The 22,447-nt window shown below is 36.7% G+C and overlaps 2 protein-coding genes across 5 annotated transcripts; both read right to left on the bottom strand.

The window, feature by feature from the left end:
• Positions 1–631: 631 nt before the first annotated feature.
• On the bottom strand, positions 632–14,377 carry LOC100651595. 3 transcript variants are annotated; one of them, XM_003393911.4, is made up of 4 exons: positions 13,832–14,377; positions 10,988–11,350; positions 9,523–9,655; positions 632–1,357 (listed from the first exon to the last, which is right to left on the bottom strand). In XM_003393911.4, exons 2-4 carry the CDS (start codon positions 11,202–11,204, stop codon positions 1,186–1,188), a joined length of 522 nt encoding a protein of 173 aa, XP_003393959.1. In that variant the 5' UTR covers positions 11,205–11,350; positions 13,832–14,377; the 3' UTR covers positions 632–1,185. The 3 variants fall into 3 exon arrangements, with proteins under 3 accessions (XP_003393959.1, XP_020722877.1, XP_020722869.1); XM_020867218.2 differs by having other exon boundaries at positions 10,988–11,380; XM_020867210.2 differs by lacking the exon at positions 13,832–14,377 and adding an exon at positions 11,417–12,500.
• Positions 14,378–14,803: 426 nt separating this feature from the next.
• Positions 14,804–19,995, bottom strand: LOC100651790. Of its 2 annotated transcripts, none has more exons than XM_012320288.3 (8): positions 19,658–19,769; positions 19,153–19,215; positions 19,019–19,084; positions 18,896–18,937; positions 18,363–18,434; positions 18,151–18,278; positions 16,774–16,964; positions 14,804–16,025 (listed from the first exon to the last, which is right to left on the bottom strand). In XM_012320288.3, exons 2-8 carry the CDS (start codon positions 19,201–19,203, stop codon positions 15,826–15,828), a joined length of 750 nt encoding a protein of 249 aa, XP_012175678.2. In that variant the 5' UTR covers positions 19,204–19,215; positions 19,658–19,769; the 3' UTR covers positions 14,804–15,825. The 2 variants fall into 2 exon arrangements, with proteins under 2 accessions (XP_012175678.2, XP_048265981.1); XM_048410024.1 differs by having other exon boundaries at positions 14,807–16,025; positions 18,151–18,267; positions 18,367–18,434; positions 19,658–19,995.
• Positions 19,996–22,447: the final 2,452 nt, after the last annotated feature.

The raw sequence follows: 22,447 nt of genomic DNA on the forward strand, positions 1-22,447 counted from the left end.
GCGCACGAGAAATAATTACAAGGAGCGAGTTCCAGTGAAAGAGACATTACCTGGCCTGAACGTCTTTGTGAACGTTTTATACGCTCACTGAATATTATACGTACACCGATGGTAAAATAAGGACCAGGCGCTCGTTCAAATCAGTTCGAGCGACGATGATTCGCCGTGGAAACTGCTATTACGGTCGAAAACACCGAAAAAGTCCCGTAATTGCCGGCAACTTGACAAAGGCGCGCTCAAAATATTATGCAACGCGACTGGGAGGAGGAATCATGCGAAAGAATGAAACGTTTAAGTCGAAGGATAGGAAAATAGAGCGAATTTTGGATAATTTATAAGACGTTCGTGGAAAATATCTTTACGAAGAGAATGAAGAAATAAAATCTAAATCCAGGTTTGCTTCATCTTCCAATATTTCACTCACAAATGCTATAGTGAATGTTTTACTTTTTGATATTTTGTACGTTTTTGCATATGGACATTCTGTAATCTTATGTATCTCGTTTTTGGGAATTTTTCAACTTCAGATGTTTGGTACTTTGATTAGAATACAGAGAAATAAATAGAAAGATAGAAATGTTTGACGACGTAGAGTTTTCAAGAAGCGTAAGGGGTTTGCGAATGATTTTAGTACGTTGAAAAAAGTTTTATTTGCGATACTATAAAACAAGTGGTTTCGTAATACATTTTACGTAGGGATGTGCAATCAAAGATCGCTCGACGACGAAAAATAAATACTTATCGCGTATTTTTATCGCGTACATATACGAGATTTCTGGGACGAAATACTATTCGATACACTTAAACGTAGTTCATAATAATCTTACATCGATTAAACTCTATTTTTCTAATCTAATGAGTACTCATTAGAGTCGAGTATGATGATAATAGAAATTATTCCTTAAGTACACTTAATCTAGACATAAGTTTCTTAACTATCTTCGAAGTTACTATCCAATTTCAACTTGTATTAAGAAGTACACCAAAAAGGCTTTTCTTCTTTTTGTCTTTTTTACGATAATATCTTACTCGTAAGAAACATCATTCGAAGTGAAACAGAAATTATCCACAATTTTTAAAAAGTCGAAATTCTCTCCGTAACGACGGTACGAGAAAAATCATCTGCGATATCACAGATTGTGTTGTCGTAATTTTTTCATTGCTTGTCCACATAATTTCGTAGTGTCAACGCAGTCGAATCTTCTTCATCATGTTGAGAACGCTGGAGCCAGGCAGAGGGCAGGTAGGGTAGAAATTATGACATCCTTGACCTTCCACGCCGGATATCAGTTGACCCATATGCGCCGCGAAGTGGTACCTCGAGGGCACTTCCGCCATCGTGTTCAAGCTCGTGTCCCTGAAAAGTTTCCATGAAATATTCATCGTTTGTACTTCCTCTTTCGCCAGGGCGGCGCAAGTATCAAAATGTTGCCCCGCTAACGTAACGTTAATTAATGTAAATATTTAGCTAAATATTTATCACTGTTCCATAGTTGAAAAGTGAACTTTAATTCTTGCAAATTAAAGTCCCTTGGCAAAGCGTCCGCTGCTCAATGAGTTCCGGAAAACTGCGGTAACGTTGAAACTTTAATAACTTGCAGTAGCTGTTCCTATGTAAACGCGCGGTTTCCAAACGTATTTTATTAAAATGATCCCAGCTGTAGAATTACAAATTTTTTAAATAGTATGATAAATGTACTATACATATATTTTTACTTAAAGTCCCAGAACAGTTTATAGTTTTATTAAATCGTTGGATACTATTTGTCGATAGATTGAGAGTTTGTAGCAGTTTAATATGAGTCTAATACGATAATATAATAACTTCAATGAACTTGCTAATACCAAACATTAATTTATGCACTAGCTGGTTTCTTTATCATATAGAACGCCATTCGACGATTATTCAACATTTTCCAGTTTCTAAGCAAATATAGCTGCCTTAACTCGATTGCAAATAATTACAATTAAGATGATATGGTGCAAATAAAATAAAGCATACGTAAACGTATTCTGATCTCAATAAAAGTAAACATCAATTTTGCCAAGAATTACAAGCTATTCATAATAGTTACAGAATAAAGCAAACTGACACTTGTTATTTAGATAAGTTTGACAACTCAACTGTTATTTAAAAGCTAATAGCTCTGTGCTACATTTATTTTTTATAACAAGTGCCAACATTATTTTTATACATATTTATGCCAAGCTATCGTGAAATTTCTTCTCTGCAAATATGAAATATGTAACGTCGTTACAAAAATTTAATTTAGCAATATTCGACGGTTGGTAAAAATCTCTTGCTTTTCCTTCTTGTGAAAGCGAATAGATTCACGCGAATAAGACGAAGCAGGTGTCATATTTACGAACACGTTTCGCAAGGATTATGTCGCGGAAACTCGTTTCGAAACGATCGAAAGAATAATCGACGGACGTCGACGGTACTGGCACGCACGAAATCGACTCCACTTTCGCAACGTTTGACCATGATAAACTGGTTGAGAACAAGCCGCATAAGAACAGGCACAAGGCGAGTTGCCTTTTACTTTCGATATCGACTGCTGTCTGTAAATACGTGCACCAGAATCGTTACGCTCGATGAAACAGACTGCGAATTGCACGAACCAGCCTTTCTCTGGTTCCGTCCTGTTCACCAACTCAGAAGAAATGTGGGAAAATTGGGAACCTCCGGTCGACGCTCGCCACGCGAGCTACTTCCGTTTCCAACTTTCGATTCCAGTAGATTTTACTGCTTAATAAAATTTTCTGTGCGTATATTATTTATTCGGATTATTTTGTCATATCTTTTGACGTTAACTGTGTCGTCATTATTGGAATTTTGGTGGTAATTCTGCTTTAGTGTTCTAAAAATTCGATACTTTCCTCCTCGTTTCTGTATAAGAATGTTTCATTCAGATTCTTTTCTTATATAATATAATCAATATAAAAAATCAATAATATAATTTCATGTAATATTAATTAATTGCACCGTTATTATTGGAATTTTGGTGGTAATTCTGCTTTATTGTTCTAAAAATTCGATACTTTCCTCCTCGTTTCTGTATATGAATGTTTCATTCAGATTCTTTTCTTATATAATATAATCAATATAAAAAATCAATAATATAATCTCATGTAATATTAATTAATTGTACTGTTATTATTAGAATTTTGATGAATCTTTTTTAATATTCAAGAGTTTCAACGCAGACATTCCTGATTCTTAATAAAAACGTATTTTATTCGTGTATCTTTTTTGAAACTTTTACTATCTGGTTGCGTGATCGAAGAGAATTATGATTAACGCACATATCAGCATAGAATCTGTAAATAAAGGTTGCGAAGGAAACGTTTCCATGATTTCTAATTCTCTTTGGTATCTTATTTGTAAAAACAGAAACATCTCTCTTTATCTCTCATTTTGCCTAAAACTCTCGCTGAAACGCATCGCGCTTCATAAAATAAATTAATTCGTAAAAATAAATAAATTTATAGAATGAATTATCGCGATAATTTTAGTAATTATGACACAATTAAAATGTGTATCGGAAAGAAATTTAAATAAAGAGCACATGCGAAGGAATTTCTATTAAATAGAGAAACGCGTAGAATCATTACATGATTAATGCATTATCCAATCATTGCTAGGTTTTGAAAATTACAACATAGCTCACAAATGGATCTCTAACCAACAAATTAAATCGAAATACGTGAGAAAATTTATTAGATGATTCCAACATCTTCCAATCACTCTCGATTTTAACGATCGCTATATAGCTCACAAATATAATACTCACTCGTTGATACGCGACATGTTTTGGTAAAAAGAAGTTCAGATGAAAAGGTCGATTTTGACTTCATCGTGATTTTTACAGACAAAAATTTCTTTGCAATGAAAGCAACCCCAATCTCGTAGAATAATTATTCGCTTCACAACTCGCAATTAGAATCACGCACAATAACTACCAAGTGTTTACAAGTACATATTCTTATTTTTCAACAAAGTATTTTTTTTTTATTAAGTTTCATTTTCCTAGTCAAATCTCGTAGTCATACGAAAGTACTATCAAATGATATGAAAATCTCAATATACTCGGACTTGATCAACCAATACATAAACGTTATAATAAATACAATAATGCGCAAATACCACCTATGGCCACTGTATTAACAATGAAAGTAGACAATTTGTACAACTTTAAACGCGTTTATCACGAGGAATCATTTTTGCACGTTAATCTCTTTTTACGTTAACCCTATTTCATATCAAATATATGAAACCCAAAGAAGACACAACGATCCATAATATCCGCGACGGCAACTGCCGATGAAGAAAGGCGTCCGCCTTATCTTGTAAACGAAAATATGGAAACTCACGTTCGATCCTCCGGGAAGTCGGAAGAAGGGGGTTGATCGTCGTAAGAAACAGTTTCGTCACGCATGGCTCCTGAGGAAGACGTCTCGCGGCCGCAAAAGGGAAATCTCCCTGTTTTCTCGTTTACGATCGCAGCCTCGAGGCGAGCATAACGAGCAAACGCAAAACGGCTTCTTAGCTTTTCCATCTTGATCGGTTTAACCCGGAGCGGTTCCATAAAAATCGGCCTCGCTATGGGAACGGCGTTTACGCACGCATAAAAGTAAATATAAAGCACGAATCCTTCCGGGACGTTAACCATCACGATCCACCGTGACATCATTCCTTGTTGTCTGTTTAACTTTCGACTTTTTCCGCGTCCTTTTTATTTCCTTTTCCTGTTCGTTTGCGTGTATTTTAATTTGACGCTTCGTTGGGGAACGAGTGGAAAATTCGGGGGCAATGATCGAAGATCGGCCTTTGGATTTACTATGAGTGTTTTGATTTATCACGTGTATTGATAAACGTGACCATAACTTGAATGTTGTAGATTGCCGATTTTAGTGCACAAATCTCTTTTCGACCGTATCAAAGCTGGGATATCGGATTAAGCATTGTATTCTTCACACATTTTGTATATTCTTTGGCGATTTCCTGATGTTGTTTTAGAGACAAAAACTAATTAGTGGCAACTATGAATCAGTTTGAAACGAATATTAAATTATACAAAGTTATGTTTCCCAATTATTTCAATTTTATTTACACGGATTTTCATGATTAAATTAGAGTATTAAAAAATATATGAATTACGAGAAATTTGTACGTCGATGTTTCAATAATATCTGTCACGTAAATCTGACAGAATTTTATCAATTCATTGCCAAAAACTATTCTTACTAGATATCAATTATTTAATTATTTAATTAATTACTCTAACGGAAGAAACAGCACGAAAGGTTCGGAGCTTAATTTCTGTCAATTAAGCTCGACACGGTCGAAACGAAATTTAATTTCCGCGTGGAGAAGTAAAGAGCTGTATGTAATTTCGCGAGATGAACGGAAGCATCGTAGCCGAGCAACGACCGCGAATTAACCTTTAAAGCCGAGCTACCATTCTCTTCCTCTGTTTTCAATCTCCGGAAAACAAGAAGAAGAAAACGAAAAACAGAGATGTTTCTGTAACCAATTGCGAAATGATATCATCGATTCCACCGATTACCCTCGCTCGTAGGGACTAAATGATGTAAAATAGGATTCAGGGACGAGTGACGTTCGAATGGAACACGCTTCAGGCGTCGTAGAAAGTCGGAAGATTGAATAACCCGTGAAAAGGAAAGTGACGGATCGTTATAGCCTCCGTCAACGTAGAAGCACATGGTCGTTCTCTTTTCGAGACGGCTTACATAAGAGCAGAGGAACTTTCACGTTGTACTTCGACCTCTTGCTCGCAGGAAAACCGCTGGCTCTTTAATGACCGGAAATAGTAACGTCTTGCAGCTAAATACCAGATCTCCGTACATTCTTCCCTGTTCTCTTTCACTGCAACTCCATTCTATCTTGTGTAAATATTTGACCGCAATTTTATTTTTTACATTTATCATTCGCCAACTTCTATTTACAAACTATAAATTTGGTATGAAATTTGGAAGAGGAATATCGAGGATATGAGATTATCGCAACTTTACGATACGGACAGTAGATCTGCTATTTCTGAGAAGTTGGAATTTCCTACATTGTAGATTATAAAGTTGACAATTCGAATCACGTCCACGACACGGTTAGCATTTTTAAGCGCCTGTCGGGTCCACGCAGATGACGTGTGACGAACTTCGATCCCGGATTAGAACTCGACAATAGGTCACCGGATGATGTCGCTAACGGGACGTTGTGCTACGCACTGTCCACCTGGTACGCGGTAGACGCACCACTTGTAAGGCGACCACGACAGTTTGACAGTCGCATGATTGCAAAGATATAGATTCCTACGTTGTAGAAAACGTTGACGAAAACATAGCCCCTAGACAGACACTTAGAATATAAGTAACACGTGCGTGGAGAATAAGACAAGTCTCATACATACTTACGTTTCATACTCTCTTACGTTCATAACTATTTCATCACTCGTCACTTACGTTCATCACTCATTCGTTCATCATTTACGTGAACAGTTACGTGCCTCACGATACGGATTTCATACTTAGAGGAAAGTGGGCTCTTACGTTCATACAACACACTTCACGCACGCTACAAATCTCTTCAAATAAACATACAAAAATCACAAACGAATTAGAACTTCTTAATCTACCACCACCTCGAGGGTTCATGTCGTTGAAGGTTCGCGACCCCAACCGAACCGAGTTTTCGATTTAATTGATCTCCATCTAGTTGAGAGGTGGCGACAAAGAGTATAGAAATTGTTCGCATGATTGGAAATTACACCGTCACATCGTATTACGAAATAAAGTTTCTACTCTGTCAGTTCGGATTCCCAGCTCATAAAATTCAATTAAAGCTACAAATTACTCGAGTTTAAAACACGTGTCTACATGGCAGGAATCTATGGAAGAGAAAACTAGATATTTCCCTCTTGATTTCAAATTCCACGTGTCCCGCAGTGGAACAAAAAATTCCTGCTCATTCGCAGTTTCCAGTGCGAAAAATCCCGCATGACAATTTCTCTTTCAATCAATACCTACATCTCGCAAAAACACATACACGCGCAAAAGAAGAGAAGAGGAGAAAACAACAACGTGAAATCCGCCCCAAATCGCGTTGAAACGCGGAGATTTGGAGCAGGATCGAAACAGCGCGAGCCGACCGCGCATCGTCGCGGTCAATATTTGGCCGGTTTAACATAACTTTGCTTTTAATCAGCGAGCAAAATGACCCCCGATGGTGGCGACGCGTGGCTGCGTTTCGCCTCTCGATCGTAAACGAATATTGCGAGATACTGCGGGCGTCATCCAATTTCAACGCGGCGAACCAGCGTCGCGACGTGCTTCGTAACCTTCGTGCGCGATCGTTCAACGTCGAACGCTCGTTCATTGAAAATTGCGCAACGCGGGGTCCGCTCAGCTCGCCATCCAATTTTCGATGACACGCTGCATCCTCGCGAGCAACGATATCGAGCCTGACTGTTCGACTGCATCTGTTTAGCGAGATATCGAACTGACGTTTGTTTGGCCTGTGCGCTCGGCTTGTTGTTTCGTGCACCAGGATCAAGCTTCGACCGCGCTGATCGATATTCCGACGATCGAAGAGAGCATTCGGCGCGTACACTGCTCCATCGGTGTAATCTGCAGATTGGAAGGTAATCCGACGAGCTGACGTTTAATTCTCCGACAGGAGGGAGTGGTGTCCAGAGGCTGCATATTGTTGTTTATGAACGCTGGGCTCGATTTACGTATAAAGTATGGCTGATTTAATAAGGTTTCTAGGTGGCGCGAGATTGCAACGTTGTGTGAGTGCGTGTGGCTATGTTTATTGTTCAATTAACAGTTCGCTATTGCGTAGTCAGGTTGTTGAATCAATGATTCGTAACGCGCGTAAATTGTCTTAACGATTTTGTAACGAAGCGATCGTCTTCCTTGATCGAACGTTTTACCAATTTTCGTATAAAAATTGACCTTATAGAATACGTGGCTTGATTTAGAAGATACTATCGAGATATCGATAACTCGTAAGAACAATGTTTCGGCACAAGCTACGATAGAATACAATCTTTCTATAAAAATTGAGAAACTCCATCATCCAAAATCTCATCTTGATGTTGAACATACCATAAAACAAATATCGAGAGACATTGGCAGCCAGTAAAAAGAACAAGACCAACGTTTCGACAAGCAATCCACGATAGAATACGATTTATCTATACGAAATTAGGAAGCAATTAACTTGAGCTACGAGATACCATTGAACAATATCGAGACATTGATAGCTCGTAAACAGAACGAGGACAACAGTCCAACTCAGTCCAGGATGTAATATAAATTTCACAACGTGACATTGGTGTCTCTTATTATGGTTGCTGACCTATCGAGAATCTCATGATCCAGCGAATTCGCATTACCGTCGATGGTGATCGAAAGTGGAAAGTGAAAGTGGTAAACTGGAACGAGTCGATGATGAAAGTGGACGAGCTACGAGCGCCCTGTGAGGTGTCGTAAAAGTTGCAGCGCGAAACTGCTCCATCATCCCGGAGGTTTCGAACGTCAATCAACTCTGTCGAACGGTTCGTAAACGTTCTTAGTGCGTAATTGCTGTTTCTTCGTCATGATCTATTTCGTTTCTTTCACCCGGTTAAAAGCGGAACGTTTCGGACTACTTGGTACATAGCGGCAATCGAAAATGTATTTCCACGGAGGACTTGGAATATTGATGAACCACTACGCGGATGATTTTCTAATTGAAAAGAAAAGTTACTGCTCGGTTTCTTAATGTTTCTAGACGGTTCAGTGTAGTAGGCGATGGAATTTTTATGGAATACTAATTTGTAGATAACTTTATATGGGTGCTTAGACAGCAGGACTATGAAAATAGTAAAAATGACAGATTGATAGCGTCGTATAGAAATCTATAGAGAAATTTAGACAGAAAATTTATAGAGAAATTTATATGGACTGTTAGTCCAATTTTATATTTTAATCATCGCTAGTTTTAGTGTTAAAAATTCGACGAAAGAATTTTTAACATTAAACACACATTTGGGCAATATCAATGACCAAAATTGTTAAATAATTCGATCATTAATTTATAAGGAAATTTATAGAGAAATTTATATGGACTGTTAGTCCAATTTTATATTTTAATCATCGCTAGCTCTAGTGCTAAACATTCGACGAAAGAATTTTTAACATTAAACACACATTTGGGCAAAATCAATGACCAAAATTGTTAAATAATTCGATCATTAATTTATAAGGAAATTTATAGAGAAATTTATATGGACTGTTAGTCCAATTTTATATTTTAATCATCGCTAGCTCTAGTGCTAAACATTCGACGAAAGAATTTTTAACACTGAACACACATTTGGGCAAAATCAATGACCAAAATTGTTAAATAATTCGATCGATAATTTATAAGGAAATTTAAATCGAGCTATGCATTAATTTCTTTTCTGTCCTTGGACTTATCTACTTAGGAGAAACAAACAACTCGTCGTTTACCTGATTAAGTTTAACAGTGACCGTTCCATCTCACTCAGCTGATCCTGATGGACGGACGAGGTCAGTTCGCATATAAGCTTGGGCAAGCAAGCCGTCTTGATCGTCGTCATCATCTTCGCGCGTCGCGAGATCGCTGTAAAGTAATTTATATATAAGTTACATAAACTTTTCTAAATATCCCACCATTAACGAACTAATGAATATTTAATGTTTATGTAAATTAGTTTATATTGTAGAATAGCATCTTTAATGTATCTCGCCTTGGAAATCAAGCTACGAATGTTTTTACCTTTTAGGTAGATAATTTAAGTAAACAATTCTCACTATTTTGCTCTCCAACTTGTTTATCTTCAACGTTTATTTCGATCTGTTTATTGTTTTCTTGCTTCGAGTTATATAGTCTTGTGATTAATACGAATTATCGGGTCGTTAAAGCGAGAAATATTAATTAAATCGGACAGCTGGGCCGTGGAATGTTTCGATGATCTATTGTCACGGTTGCGACAATTGATTCTATTTTATTCCAAGATTGCGTAAGGAACCTGGTGAAAATATACTAAGTGGATAATACTTGACAACAATATCGTAAAAGCCTGCAAATCGTATTTTGTAAATGTGTAGCGAATAATAAAAATTTTTAAGAAATTTTATTAATTCGGATAGTTGACTCGTACACGACTAACGAAAAATATAATACACTCTACATGCTGCACACTATCGATTAAATGTACACAAATAGCGCCAAACAATCAACGATCAGAACCTAAAAAGATAATCGCTTCAGGTAAAACTGCAGGTAAAAAATGTAGTAAATTTCTGGAACGAGGATTAAGGAATTTCTGTTACATTAATACGATGAATTTTTCTCTCAAATTGTTTGAAATCCAATTTGATGGATAAAAGAGTTCAATATTTTGTACATTATGCTCTCTCGCTCGCAGTAAGAATTTCTCCAATTTGATGACTATTATGGAACACAATTTATTCAACGAATTTAATGAATATACAACGCGAGTCATTGTTGTCCCCACCTTGAATAACGAATCATATAAAATTTGTATCAAATTTGTTGTTTCTGTAATTACTAAGACTATGCAAATACCTTTAACAAAACGAATATTAACTTTCATTGAGTAAGGGGAATAATACTCTACTTTTAATTATCTACAGCTCAACGCATTACAAATCAGTAGCCGATCGAAGCTCTTCATCCACATGGGATTCAATCGAACTCAAACTCAATCAATAGATCGATCAATGAGATCAAACTCACCGAATAACGGAATTAACACTTCCTTTAACACGCCGGGACGAAACCGCACACGAAACCACGATAAAAAATCTGATGACTCGTTAGAATGCACAAGTACATTAGCATAACATTTCCGGAAATTACAATTACATTACGAACATTCGTTAGCGCGTCGATAGTCGAGATTTCATGCGCTTGTAAATTATTCCTTACCGTTTTCTTTCTCGTTATCCTTCTTCACCGTCGTCAAGGCTACCCTATCTCCAGGAATCTTGCTTGCAGGATCCTCCAGACTTTTAACCGGTTCAGTGATATTTTGCCGAGACGATCGACCGAAAATCGTGAAGATCACGTAGCTGTAGTCACCGGCGAACATGAGGAACATCCCGAGGAATATCACGAGACGCACAGTGCTGGTGTCCATAGCCATGCCGACTGGCGTCCTTGTAACGTCACGTCCGCACCGATCGACGATCCTCGATTCACTGCGGCCTCTACCGATTCAAGGACCGGATCGGAAGAACACGCCGCGCGGCTGGATTTGCTGTTTGAACTTTAATCCTCGCTCTGCTACACCTAATATAGCCGTCGATTAAGACGCAAGGTCTTAGAAGGATTAGCAGACAAAGAGGGTTATATTACCGATATTAATCTTCGTATCAGAATTACAGCGAGGACAAGAGTCCAATAAATTGACATCGTCTTGGAATTACAGTGGCTACAAAAATATTATTGCGTATCATCGTTGTTTAGAACGTAACGTCGGAGGCGTCTACGCTGCGTCGGAATAAATTAGAACGAAAGATCAAGCCGATAATAAATAATCACGGACGCGAGACGAGGAGATTATCAAAACAAGAGTTCATTACAACTATCAGGGGATTATTAGGGCAAAAACAATTATTGCTTCGAACTTAACGTTGGAGCCGTTGGAAACAAGCGTATTTATCGTAACATTTACGTACTAATTAATCGAGTCTAAATATACTATGATTTAATAATATTCTCGTATGACTAGGGAAATTATACAAAGTTATAAGAGTTTACTATAACTCAAAACTAGATTAACGAAACGATCATAATATTTAACGTAGGTAACGGAGTAAATAAATCGAAATTGCACTTCTAAACTTTGTACGGGCGCGAACAATTAGAGAGAAATTAGAACGGATTAACGTCGAGCACGGTGAATATCACACGTGATGGTAGATTTGTAAATTACAAAGCGAGATCGCGTAAGTGCGTAGGCCGAGCGCAACTCGCCGATTTATGCCGTATACGTGCTGTTCGTCTCATTGGAGAATTTTAGATTTTTGTGCAAACAGCGATCGAAACCGCGATCAAACAGCATTTTCGACAATGAAACGTGAGATGTCAACGAAGACGATGAAACGGAAAACAGTTATCGGCCGTCGTTGACAGCCTTGACAGTTCGGTGAGCTGTTGCTAAGCCGTCGAGTCGCCGAACGTTGCCGAAGATAGCGCTGCTATTGTAGAATCTTTGAAATTCGAAGAACAATAGTCGAATGCTCGAGGATAATATAAAAACAGACGCAATGGCTTCGAATGTTGCGATGCAAACTCTCGGCGCTAGACAGAGGCACTCCGGTTGCTAAAGCAGCAACAATTATTGTCTCGAATTTATCGTTGGTATCGTTGGAAACGATTGTTATTTATCGTAACAATTGCTCAATTAGGTCCAAGTATATTAAGTTTCGCATGGTTTAGTGATACTTTCATATCACGATAAACATTTGATACCTTGAGAATGAAATGTAAAACCTTCAGGCTCCTGTACACGTTGAAGCACGTTGCTATGCATGCGTCGACACCTGCGTTTCATGAAATCTGCACCAGTTCCAGTCTACCGGATTACCGATTCTCCTTCGTTCGTGATGCGATACCAATGTCGAAATATGCGTGCTACAATGTCTGATTATTCTCCAAATATTAATCGTCAATAACAGAGGGCGACATTGACTGTAAAAAATAAAGAATTAAAGATGAAAAAGAAACGAACAAAGTGATGGTTAATTAAGAGAAACAGGTTTTCTAATTTCACGTTATTATGAGAAGTAAACACGAACAAACCGAGCGATTATAGAAATTATTTGCCTATGGATAACTCTGTTTTTCGATACCAGATGGAAACAGGTCTCTCAAGGATTAGAAAACAAAATACAATGATGAGAGCCTACTGTAAACTAATTGATGATTCGCGTAACACGTGGAAAAAACCTGCGTCCCGATCGGTTCAGTTAAAACGTGATTCTGATTCCTACATCGATACAAGTTGCTTCTGATACGCATATATTGTAACGTGTATCATGCATCGCAACATGTTTCAACATGTATAGGGGCTAGGAGTCTTTATAGGAAAACGTTTTATTGGGAAAGAAAGGTATGTGCAAATACTTTTTGTAGCTACCGTAATCTTTCGTAATGCCGCCTGATGTGCAAGTTACATAGTATTCGTATATCTGCAGCTTTCAATTTTTGCTTTGCTTCTTTATGAACGTGTTTATCGCGCTGTAATGTAGTAATGCAATGGTAGTTAAGAATTTATTTCTGGCGATTATTAATCGATAATTGTTAGAACATACGGGTTCAATTAAATACTATAATCGGTTGGAATTCTGAGTTGAAAATAGGAATTTTTGTACAGTTGTTACTTTGGATATTTTTATATTCTCTTTAATAGTAATTAAATAGGATAGTATCAGCATTGTTAGAAAATATTAGTATTAGTCAGTTAGTATAGCCCGGTTAGTTTTAGCGTTTTTCTTATGGACATAAGGTTGTTCCAGCAGGTGAAAGAAATTCTTATACAATTATTGCCTGAAATAATTTGTATGTTTAGTAATAATTAAACAAAAAAATGTTAAACAATGTTGATTAATATTTAATAATTACTTGCCGACAAAATTGGACCTTAGAATTATTAAGGTCTCCGTAAGAATTTGAAAGGAGAGCGTTCAAGTTATGCAATAGCCACGTTACAACGCCTTAACCTGATTTTTAAGAGCATGTAAATACACATAGCGAAACAATACGTACTCGTGAGAAGCATAGACGATGTGCTAAGCCTGTGGTCACGGATCGTCAACTTTCAACGTGGAGGATGTTATAGCAGAACTTTCGCTTTCTGTTCACTTCCACTTTCTTCGATCCCGTGTGTCGCAATGCCAACGCAATCCCGAACGATGGAACACTATACTTAAAACTGAGCCACACAAGTCAAATTTTTCCAATACTCCTCCGAATCGGATTCTTCCCTTTCTTTGTTTAAAATTGAATCGGCGCAAAACTGGTTTGTAGCCCGCGGAATGCACTGAAACACTGCTCCGTTAAAAGTGAAATCACTGACACGAACACGAGCGGTAACAAAGCTTTCTAAACTCTAATTAATGCTGTACTCGACACGGGCACAAAGTTACGGGAAATTATAGCGTTTTGATTAAATAATTGAATTTGTCAGGTCAAGTACAAAAACTTATGTGTGTATTCGATGACGAATGCGTTCCGATTGGAGGAATTCAGCGACGCTGCCGCGGTCTACCGACGTCGCGGAATGACTGTGAATGATTCGAAACCACGGCCTACGGACCTAACGAGTTGTCAGTGAAAGTTGGACACTCGGCCGCAACTCGCAGCGATCGGATCGGCCGATCTCGTGCCGTGGTTCGTTTATTCGCCAGTTTGTCTGGCGAGAACCGGTGCGAACACCTAACAAGCATTTTTCACTTTGTTCTGATAGCGCACGAGTTCTATATCTTATCGGATAAAACAAATACAGATTCGTATTTAATCGACTTTCCACTTAGTATGAATTTATTAATTAATTTATTAATTCCGTATTGTTTCTTTTCCTCTACATGCGGTATTTCTAGTAATCTCCAGTTTTAATTGTTAATAGAATATTAAATTTTTAATGGAAATACTAAGTATGGAAATTGTTAGAAACAGTATTCTTCTTAAATCAAAAACTATTCACTCTAATTTCTTTCTACGATATAAGATACTGGAAAAGTAGAACATGAAATTTTCTTTGAAACAGTTTTATTTATGTCATTTAATAATTTCAGTTTTCTTCGTTAGTACAAATAATATTTTGTCAAATACAAGTATCAAATATGTTATTGTTTTGTCAATATCAACAGCATCAAAATGTTCTTCTCATTCTTCGATATCTCGATACACAACGGAATAAACATTTATATGGAGAAATTGTTTTTCAACAACAGTTCTACACATGTAATACGATGCTTGCTCTCGCAATCCTGAATAAATGTATTTTCCAGTTCCACGATATATCCTGCGTACGTAGAACAAAAAGAATTTTTCTTCGAGTAAACCAGTTTGCCCAAGGGCAATGATACGTGCGCGTCCAGATCAGACAAAAGATCAGTCACGTACTATCTTCAAAGTCCATATAGATACGTTCGCTTTACTTCATAAATTTCCATAATAATAAATTTTCATAAATTCGTTTAAGCTCGGTTAATTGATTTTGCTTCAATTGCCACTTTTCTACTCAATATGCATTGAAACTTGATTCTATTTTCAATTTCACTTTCCCACAGAGTCATTGTATACGCGTTGCACTCTGACACACGTCTGTAAAGACGTCAACGTATTTCGTAATTGCTATAGTCGCGTGAGAAAAAGTTTGATAATCTACAATGTATGATCGTGTAATCCGAATATCGTTTTTCCTCGACACTAGTATTCGACGTAAACGTGGTAATTAATTTTGCAAATTACGATTAACGATATGCACCAAGTAAATATCCAATGCATGCTGATGAATAGTTGAATGACTTGGCAGAAACGACAATTAGATGACATTAGAGATACTTAATCCCAACAAGTCAATCTCGCTAGAAAAGGACAAGCAATATTTTATATATGTGATTATAATTATGTATAAAGAAGATAAATATAAAGTAGGAAATGCGTAATATTTCCTATATATTATTCAATTTATTGCAAGTACTTGTGACTGATATATTTAAGAAATATATTATATAGTCTATTTTCAAGCAGTATATTTAATATTTTTGCTGCGTGAAAACTGTGACGAGACCCAACAACGATCTGGTAAAAGGTGTCACATTCTTCAGAGACTCGTCGTGCAATTTTTTCATACTAAAACGCGTCGAAATGCCACTACTAGAGAATTTTCCTGGTCGCTTTCTTCGTCTATCGTCTCGTCGACGATCTCCAGCACTCCACATGAATTTATCAGGCTCTGAAATCATCAAGAATCATAAAAGTCACTTTCGACATGAAAAGGTATTCGAAAAATCGTGTCTAAACTAACGTCTGTAACTTGCTAAGAATGTATGCAAATTCCTGTGTGCAAATGTATGCAAATTCACACAAACTCATAATTTCTGTCGGTAATTTATAAAATATTTGAAAAAGTTATGGTAATCTCGATTATATTGCCAGCCGATGCTTCGTCTATTCCTTTTGCTAGTAGGGAAAAGGGAAAGTAAATCGGTGATATTTTATTCTCTCCTTTTTATGGAGATTAATTAATTAAACTCGGGTAAACTAGCTATCGTTTAAGAGGATAATTATCTAATTTGACGACAAATTACGAAATATTAGGTTGTCCCAAAAGTTCCTTTCGTTTTATAAGGAAATAGCAGATGCACAACATTTTTTGTTTTATATTATTTTATCGAATCACGTTTGATCCATTTTATTCTACTACTACAAAATGGATCATACGTAAATCCATAAAATAATATAAAATAAAAAATGTTATGCATCTATTATTCCACTTATGAAACGAAAGAAACTTTTGGAACAACCTAATATTTCGCAGACGTAATATAAGAATCAAATATTACCACGGACATAACTTAAAACTAAGTTCTCTTAAGTTCTCTTTGTGACGTTAATTGCAATATTTAGAAACGCTTTTATTTAACGAGAAATATAAATTCTATATAAGAAAAAGGTTACAAAATGGGTAAAATAGCGCTTACGGTGATAAATCGTGGATTCCTCGGAAGCTTCCACGGATGCGTAGTTACTTGTGTCCGATTTTTGGGGGTGCGGTCGCAGCTGAAGCCGCGGGAGGTGGACGACGTTGGCCAGGAGGTCGAGAGACAAAGATCCCATACTTCCTAGGTGGAGGTTCCGGTGGTTGCGGCGGTGGAAACGACGGTTCGAGTATCTTCAACACAATGTGAAACATATTTCTATTAATTCTCATTAATGTCAATTCGATATTCGATCAATAACGAACCTCTTATATGATATAATTTATTACTAAATAGATCGCAGGTGCTCATCCATTTACGAGAAATGTAAAAATAGAGGTTTCTTTTCTGATATTCTCTCTGGAGAGCATACTCTTTCTATAGAACACAAAGACGATTATTAAAGAAGAAAATTAATTTGCATAAAATACAACGAAATCTTTTTTTAAATTTCTTTAAAGTAAAAGACATGCAAATAATTTTACTAAGTTGCTCAAAATTTAAATAAATACTATTTCTAATTAGCATTTTTGTGTATATTTATTTAATTCTTTCTTGTCAGTTTCGAATGGCCTTCGACTATTTACAATTGTAGAATATCTATACCCAATACAACAATAATACTTTTCTTCAATCATTGATCTAATTTCTCTAGTTCTTATTATATCTAATCTAACCTATCGAAGTAATATAAGTAGAATAATAATAATAATAATAATAGTGATCGAAGAGGAACGAAAAGTATGTTTTCTAACAAGATAATGTCAGAGTAAGTACTATGCTTTCACTATGAAAATTAGCAAAGGTATGCAAAACATACAAAGCAGAATACTCATAACATTTAAGGGATGAAGCAAACCTCTATTTACATTCAATTTCCTCGATTGTATTCCTAGTACCGCAAATTTGTATAAACATCCACAGACTAATTATTATCAATAAGGGATTACCGTGGTCCATTATCCAAGCGATCTATCGATACATTACGTAATCAAGACACACAATAATCCTAACAATAATACGACGACAATCCTATCGACGTCAGCATTAACTCTTCCACGGGGTTCGAAAGCCTCGACTATTCCGTTGAATGCGTCTTAACTAACCGAGAGTCCTATGGTTTTCCCCAATTTCGTTCGCCAGACACCGAAATAACTTTACACGTCGCGTCCCGGTGGTCGCGAGTTCCCTAACAGAATTCCTGAACAATCTGTTCGTCTCCGTTTTGCTGGCGGTTTGGGAACGCTGGCCCAAGCTGTTACAACGACTGGCGCAACCGGTAGTAAGAGGTAAACCGCCCTCCCCGTCTTCATTTTCTTGACAATTACAGAACACCGTCACGTAGGGAAAATCGGTGCACACAGTTTAATTGAAACGTACCTTGAGATTCTCGAGCGAGACCGTTCGTCCTTCGCCAAAACACGGCCCCGCGCGTTCGTTTTCTCGGTCAGCGACGTCGCCCGCAGAACTCTTGCACGATTCTCCGCCGGATATGTACTGGAAATCAACTACGAGTTAATGACAATCGAGGAATTTCTCTATAGAAGGAATTCCGTGTTATGTTTCATATAGAAGAAATGCTTTTTCGATACTTTCTTCACCACTTTCTCCAGTTCCAGTAGCTTGTCCTCCGCGTTGATCAGTTCCGTGCTTAGACGTTGCATCTGAATTATAATAATCTTATTGAGACTCGATAAAGCAAACGAATCTTATGGGGCTAGGAGTTTTGGAAACTTAATTCCATGGTTGCTTCGTCTTTGAGATTATTTTGCAACTAAATTCGTTTTTTTTTTTTTTTTTTTTTTTTGTTAAGTTTCGTAAGCTTTAAGATAGTATGGAAGATCATGTTACGTCGTAATTCTTTTTAAAATCGTCAGATTTTCGTGTATCGAAACGAGAACGAGATCGAAGGATAAAAATTCGAAGGTTGTAAGTTACTTCCTGGAAATCGCAATGGAAACTACCCCTTTTTTGTAATTGAAAATATTTCGTTCACGTGCACCTATGTTTTTGCTAATTATAGAATTAAGTTGTTATAGGTAGAATTATAAATAAAGTAGAATAAAAAGATGAAAATCTTTAGACATATTTATAACATTAACAAGACGGTTGAACTTTCAGTTACCTCGTTTTCCAGTTCCTGCGATGTTAATCTCTGCGTTTCTTTCTGAAAATTTTTAATGAAATTCACTTATTCATTGTTTATTGTGATTTTTGAAAGAACTGAAAGTTTCTTCTAGACACCAACCACTTTAACCACCGCCTCGTCGTATTCCGTTTTCTTATCTTTCAACGCCACTACGTCTTCCAGTCTCTGCAACAATCGTTTAAACGAGAAATCGATACGATTGAATTTCTATTATTATCAGTCAGTCGACGCACCATTCTGTTCTGCTCCATGATTTTTAGCATCTCCTTATTCGCCTTCTCCATTTTTCTTATCACCTACAATTAAGAAACAAATTAAGCCTCCTAAACACTAGTTAATTAATTAATTAATTAATAATGTAATTGAAATTTTAGATGTCTATAATTAGCATGGTACTAAATTACTAAATAAGAAGTCTAGGAATGTTGACACAAATCATTTCGAAGGTAATAGAAGCGTTAAAAAAATCATCGCAGTCGCACCAATCACTGCAATTAATTGTTTTAAATTATCGATAGATTATTATAGTTCTCGAAAAAGATTGGTTTCGATTGGTAAATTTTAACAATTATAATGTTTGATTTGAATTCTTCGAGCTTCATGGAAAAGAAATTATAAGAGAAATATCAAAGTATAATACGACAGCGGAAAATGTATTGTATGGTAATTTTGGATTATCTGCAAATGTTGAAAAAATTTATCTTAAATTTTCCGAGCAAAATTTACAGTTGCACTTACCGTAGTGGCGTACCACAGAGCAACGTAAAAAAGTATGTGCACCAGAATGCAAACGTAGACGTTGTCCAACACGTACACCCGTATGAACGACTGTGGCGCAATAAGAAACGGAAGTCAGTAGAAATCACGCGATGTCTCGTGATTTTCACGGTCTTTACTTGACGATCGTATACATCAACGAGCTTTAGAATCGGGTAGGACTTTGCCAGCCGGGAGAAGTAGCTCTGCTTCTGTAAGAACATCCCCGCGAATGTAATCCATTAGACGGGATTGCCAAGGATTTCGAAAATTCCTCACGAAGGATGAAAAATATCGTCGATAGAGAAATACTCGACACGAGACACGTCTCTTCGATAAACGAGAGACGAAAATCTGCCAGATGTTACATCACCGACGTTCTGAATCGAGTAACGATTGAATAATCGACTATCGAGTAATCGAATATTTATGACATTTGAAAATAATAAAGCAAAGTTTAAGAAGCAAAGAAAGTATTTTATATTCTTAAGTGTTCTATCTTCCTCTATCTTCTCCTGTTGCTTTATATCTTTTGAGTGTTTGATTTATTGTATCTAAAAATAAATTCTGATATAGTTTCGAAAGCAAACGTTCAAAGAATGAGAAGATATTGCATGGTATTTTATATTCTTATTCTTTTTCAAAGAATTACATTCTCCTTATTAAGATTGGAAAATAACATTTGATAGATTGCTTGAAATCGAAAAGGCATTCACCTGGCATTGCTGTTATTAAAAGAACGAAATTACGCTCTGTCTAAATCTCGTGATTACCAGCTTACCTATTAATTCAAGAACGAAGCATTAGAATAATAATGTTAATTAATTCGCGCGTGCGACGTATGTTATTTCAAAACGAGTTATCCTGTCTTAACGCTCATTTCACAGCATAAACCAGCGCGATCAACGTGTGGCGTGACTCACTGGTGGTTCGCAACAGCTTCATTTTATGCGATAACGTGAACCACCGGTGAGTCACGCTATTTTTTTATAATTTTTATATCGCTATCAAGATTCGAATTCAATTAGATCTAACCACAAAGAACGGCATCGATCGTTTACGATAATTACCATCGTCCGAACAACAACGTAATATTAAATTCTAAAAGAAAATCTCAACAAACATACGCTCGAGCAAAGGCATTAAGCGTATAATTAAAGTGAAATTTTACACCCAACGAACGCCATAATGGACTAAATTTCAATTAAGGTATCGATTAAACCAGATTCCATAAAGAAACTAATAACACATTATTGGGGGTGTCATTAATTAACAGGGGACATAATTTACTTGTACCCGTTGGCCAAAGGAGTGATCCACCGATAATCGCGTATTATTAAACCCTGTTCACGGCAGCTTCAATGGCTGACTTAATTTCGCAATCGTCGCGTTATCGCTTGGTCGATTCGTGATATAATGATGCACCAGCCATGTTGACAATGCCGCCGATAATAAGCTGCGACAGCGGCAGTTGTCGAAGGAAATTAATGAGGTGAAAACAGAGAACAGGGAGAAATAGAAAGAAATAGAAAAAATTAGAAAGAGGAAAGGAAGGGCAAGACTTTCGCGTGTACACGATCTTATTTTCTAATTAGTAAATAATTAGATATTCGATTTGAGAACGTATATGTACGTGTTTAATAGAGATAGTTAAGCTTGGTCGCGTAATTCCTTGTTATCATTCGTTAAGCGAGTCGACTCGAAATGAGACGTATTCCAGCGATTTTATCACAATCAGCTCGTAAAGTAATTCGCCAGTAATTTATGAAGATGCTAATTGGTCCGTGGCGTCCAAGTGCTTTTAGCGAGTCAGCCTTCGCAATTTCACGAGGTTCGATCTCGAAACCGCGGCCTCGAAATTATCGTCGAATTCTGCATTAATAATACAAATGCTTTCCCCGTGTTTGCGTGTAATTTTCCATCGTCTGATGAAAGAATCGCCGAAATACGATAATTTTAATGCGTCAGCAACGAGAATTTATTCGAACGAGATCCGCTTAATATCGCTAATTTTACAACGTCTGTATCGTGATACGGGGTGGTTGAGGGGTGAAAGAAGAATCGAAACGCGTTTTGGAAGGACGTGTGAGTGTAATATCGATAATGAAGAGCGCAAGCACGGTGAATGAAAATTATGAACACGTTTATTGATTTATAATGTGTGGGCTTGCGTTTTAATTGGTTTAATGTTTGTTTAATGTAGAACACGATATCTGCTTGTAACGTAAAGCACTATGATGGAGATGTTTAAACGGAAACAATTAAAATGCCTGCTTCGAAGCTAATTAATATTATAACGATACAAAGCGAAGAATGGAAGAAGAGTAATTATTTACGTTGCTATATGGCAGAAATTTCATTTTAACCCCTTCACTTTCAACGAAGAAGTTATATTCGCGGTATCGATCATAGGTTCGATATTTAAACCAACAATGGTTGTGTGAAATTTAAGTTTCAGTTTCGTAGACTTGTAGAGGACTCTTAAATAAATATTATGTATAATATTTCAATATTATATGATATGACTTTGCAAAGTAACAGTATCATCAAAGTAACATTTACATAAAATTCTTCCAAAGAAATCATAAGATCGAGCTAATCGAATGTTTCGAAATATTTCAAATAATCTTATTTGTTATTTAATGTTTTCGAATAACTTTAATCAAATACTGATATTTAAACGAGGTCCATTAATCGGATTAAAAGGACCGCGTGCACGGAATTAACGCGCGCAATTAAATCTCACAATCGCACAGCGTGACATGAAGTGAA

The sequence above is a fragment of the Bombus terrestris genome, chromosome 2 (assembly GCF_910591885.1).
Source record: "Bombus terrestris chromosome 2, iyBomTerr1.2, whole genome shotgun sequence".
Lineage (NCBI taxonomy): Eukaryota > Metazoa > Arthropoda > Insecta > Hymenoptera > Apidae > Bombus > Bombus terrestris.

Bases quoted from the DNA above. Each gene is read 5' to 3' on its own strand.
- LOC100651790 (XM_012320288.3), bottom strand. From the start codon at position 19,203: ATGGAGAAGGCGAATAAGGAGATGCTAAAAATCATGGAGCAGAACAGA. The intron at 19,085-19,152 runs GTGCGTCGACTG...CGATTGTTGCAG, and splicing joins TCATGGAGCAGAACAGAATG to AGACTGGAAGACGTAGTGGC. The intron at 18,938-19,018 runs GTTGGTGTCTAG...AAAAATTTTCAG, and splicing joins ACGAGGCGGTGGTTAAAGTG to AAAGAAACGCAGAGATTAAC.
- LOC100651595 (XM_003393911.4), bottom strand. From the start codon at position 11,204: ATGGCTATGGACACCAGCACTGTGCGTCTCGTGATATTCCTCGGGATG. The intron at 9,656-10,987 runs GTAAGGAATAAT...ATTACTTTACAG, and splicing joins GGATAACGAGAAAGAAAACG to CGATCTCGCGACGCGCGAAG. The intron at 1,358-9,522 runs GTAAACGACGAG...GAAACTTTTCAG, and splicing joins TCACTGTTAAACTTAATCAG to GGACACGAGCTTGAACACGA.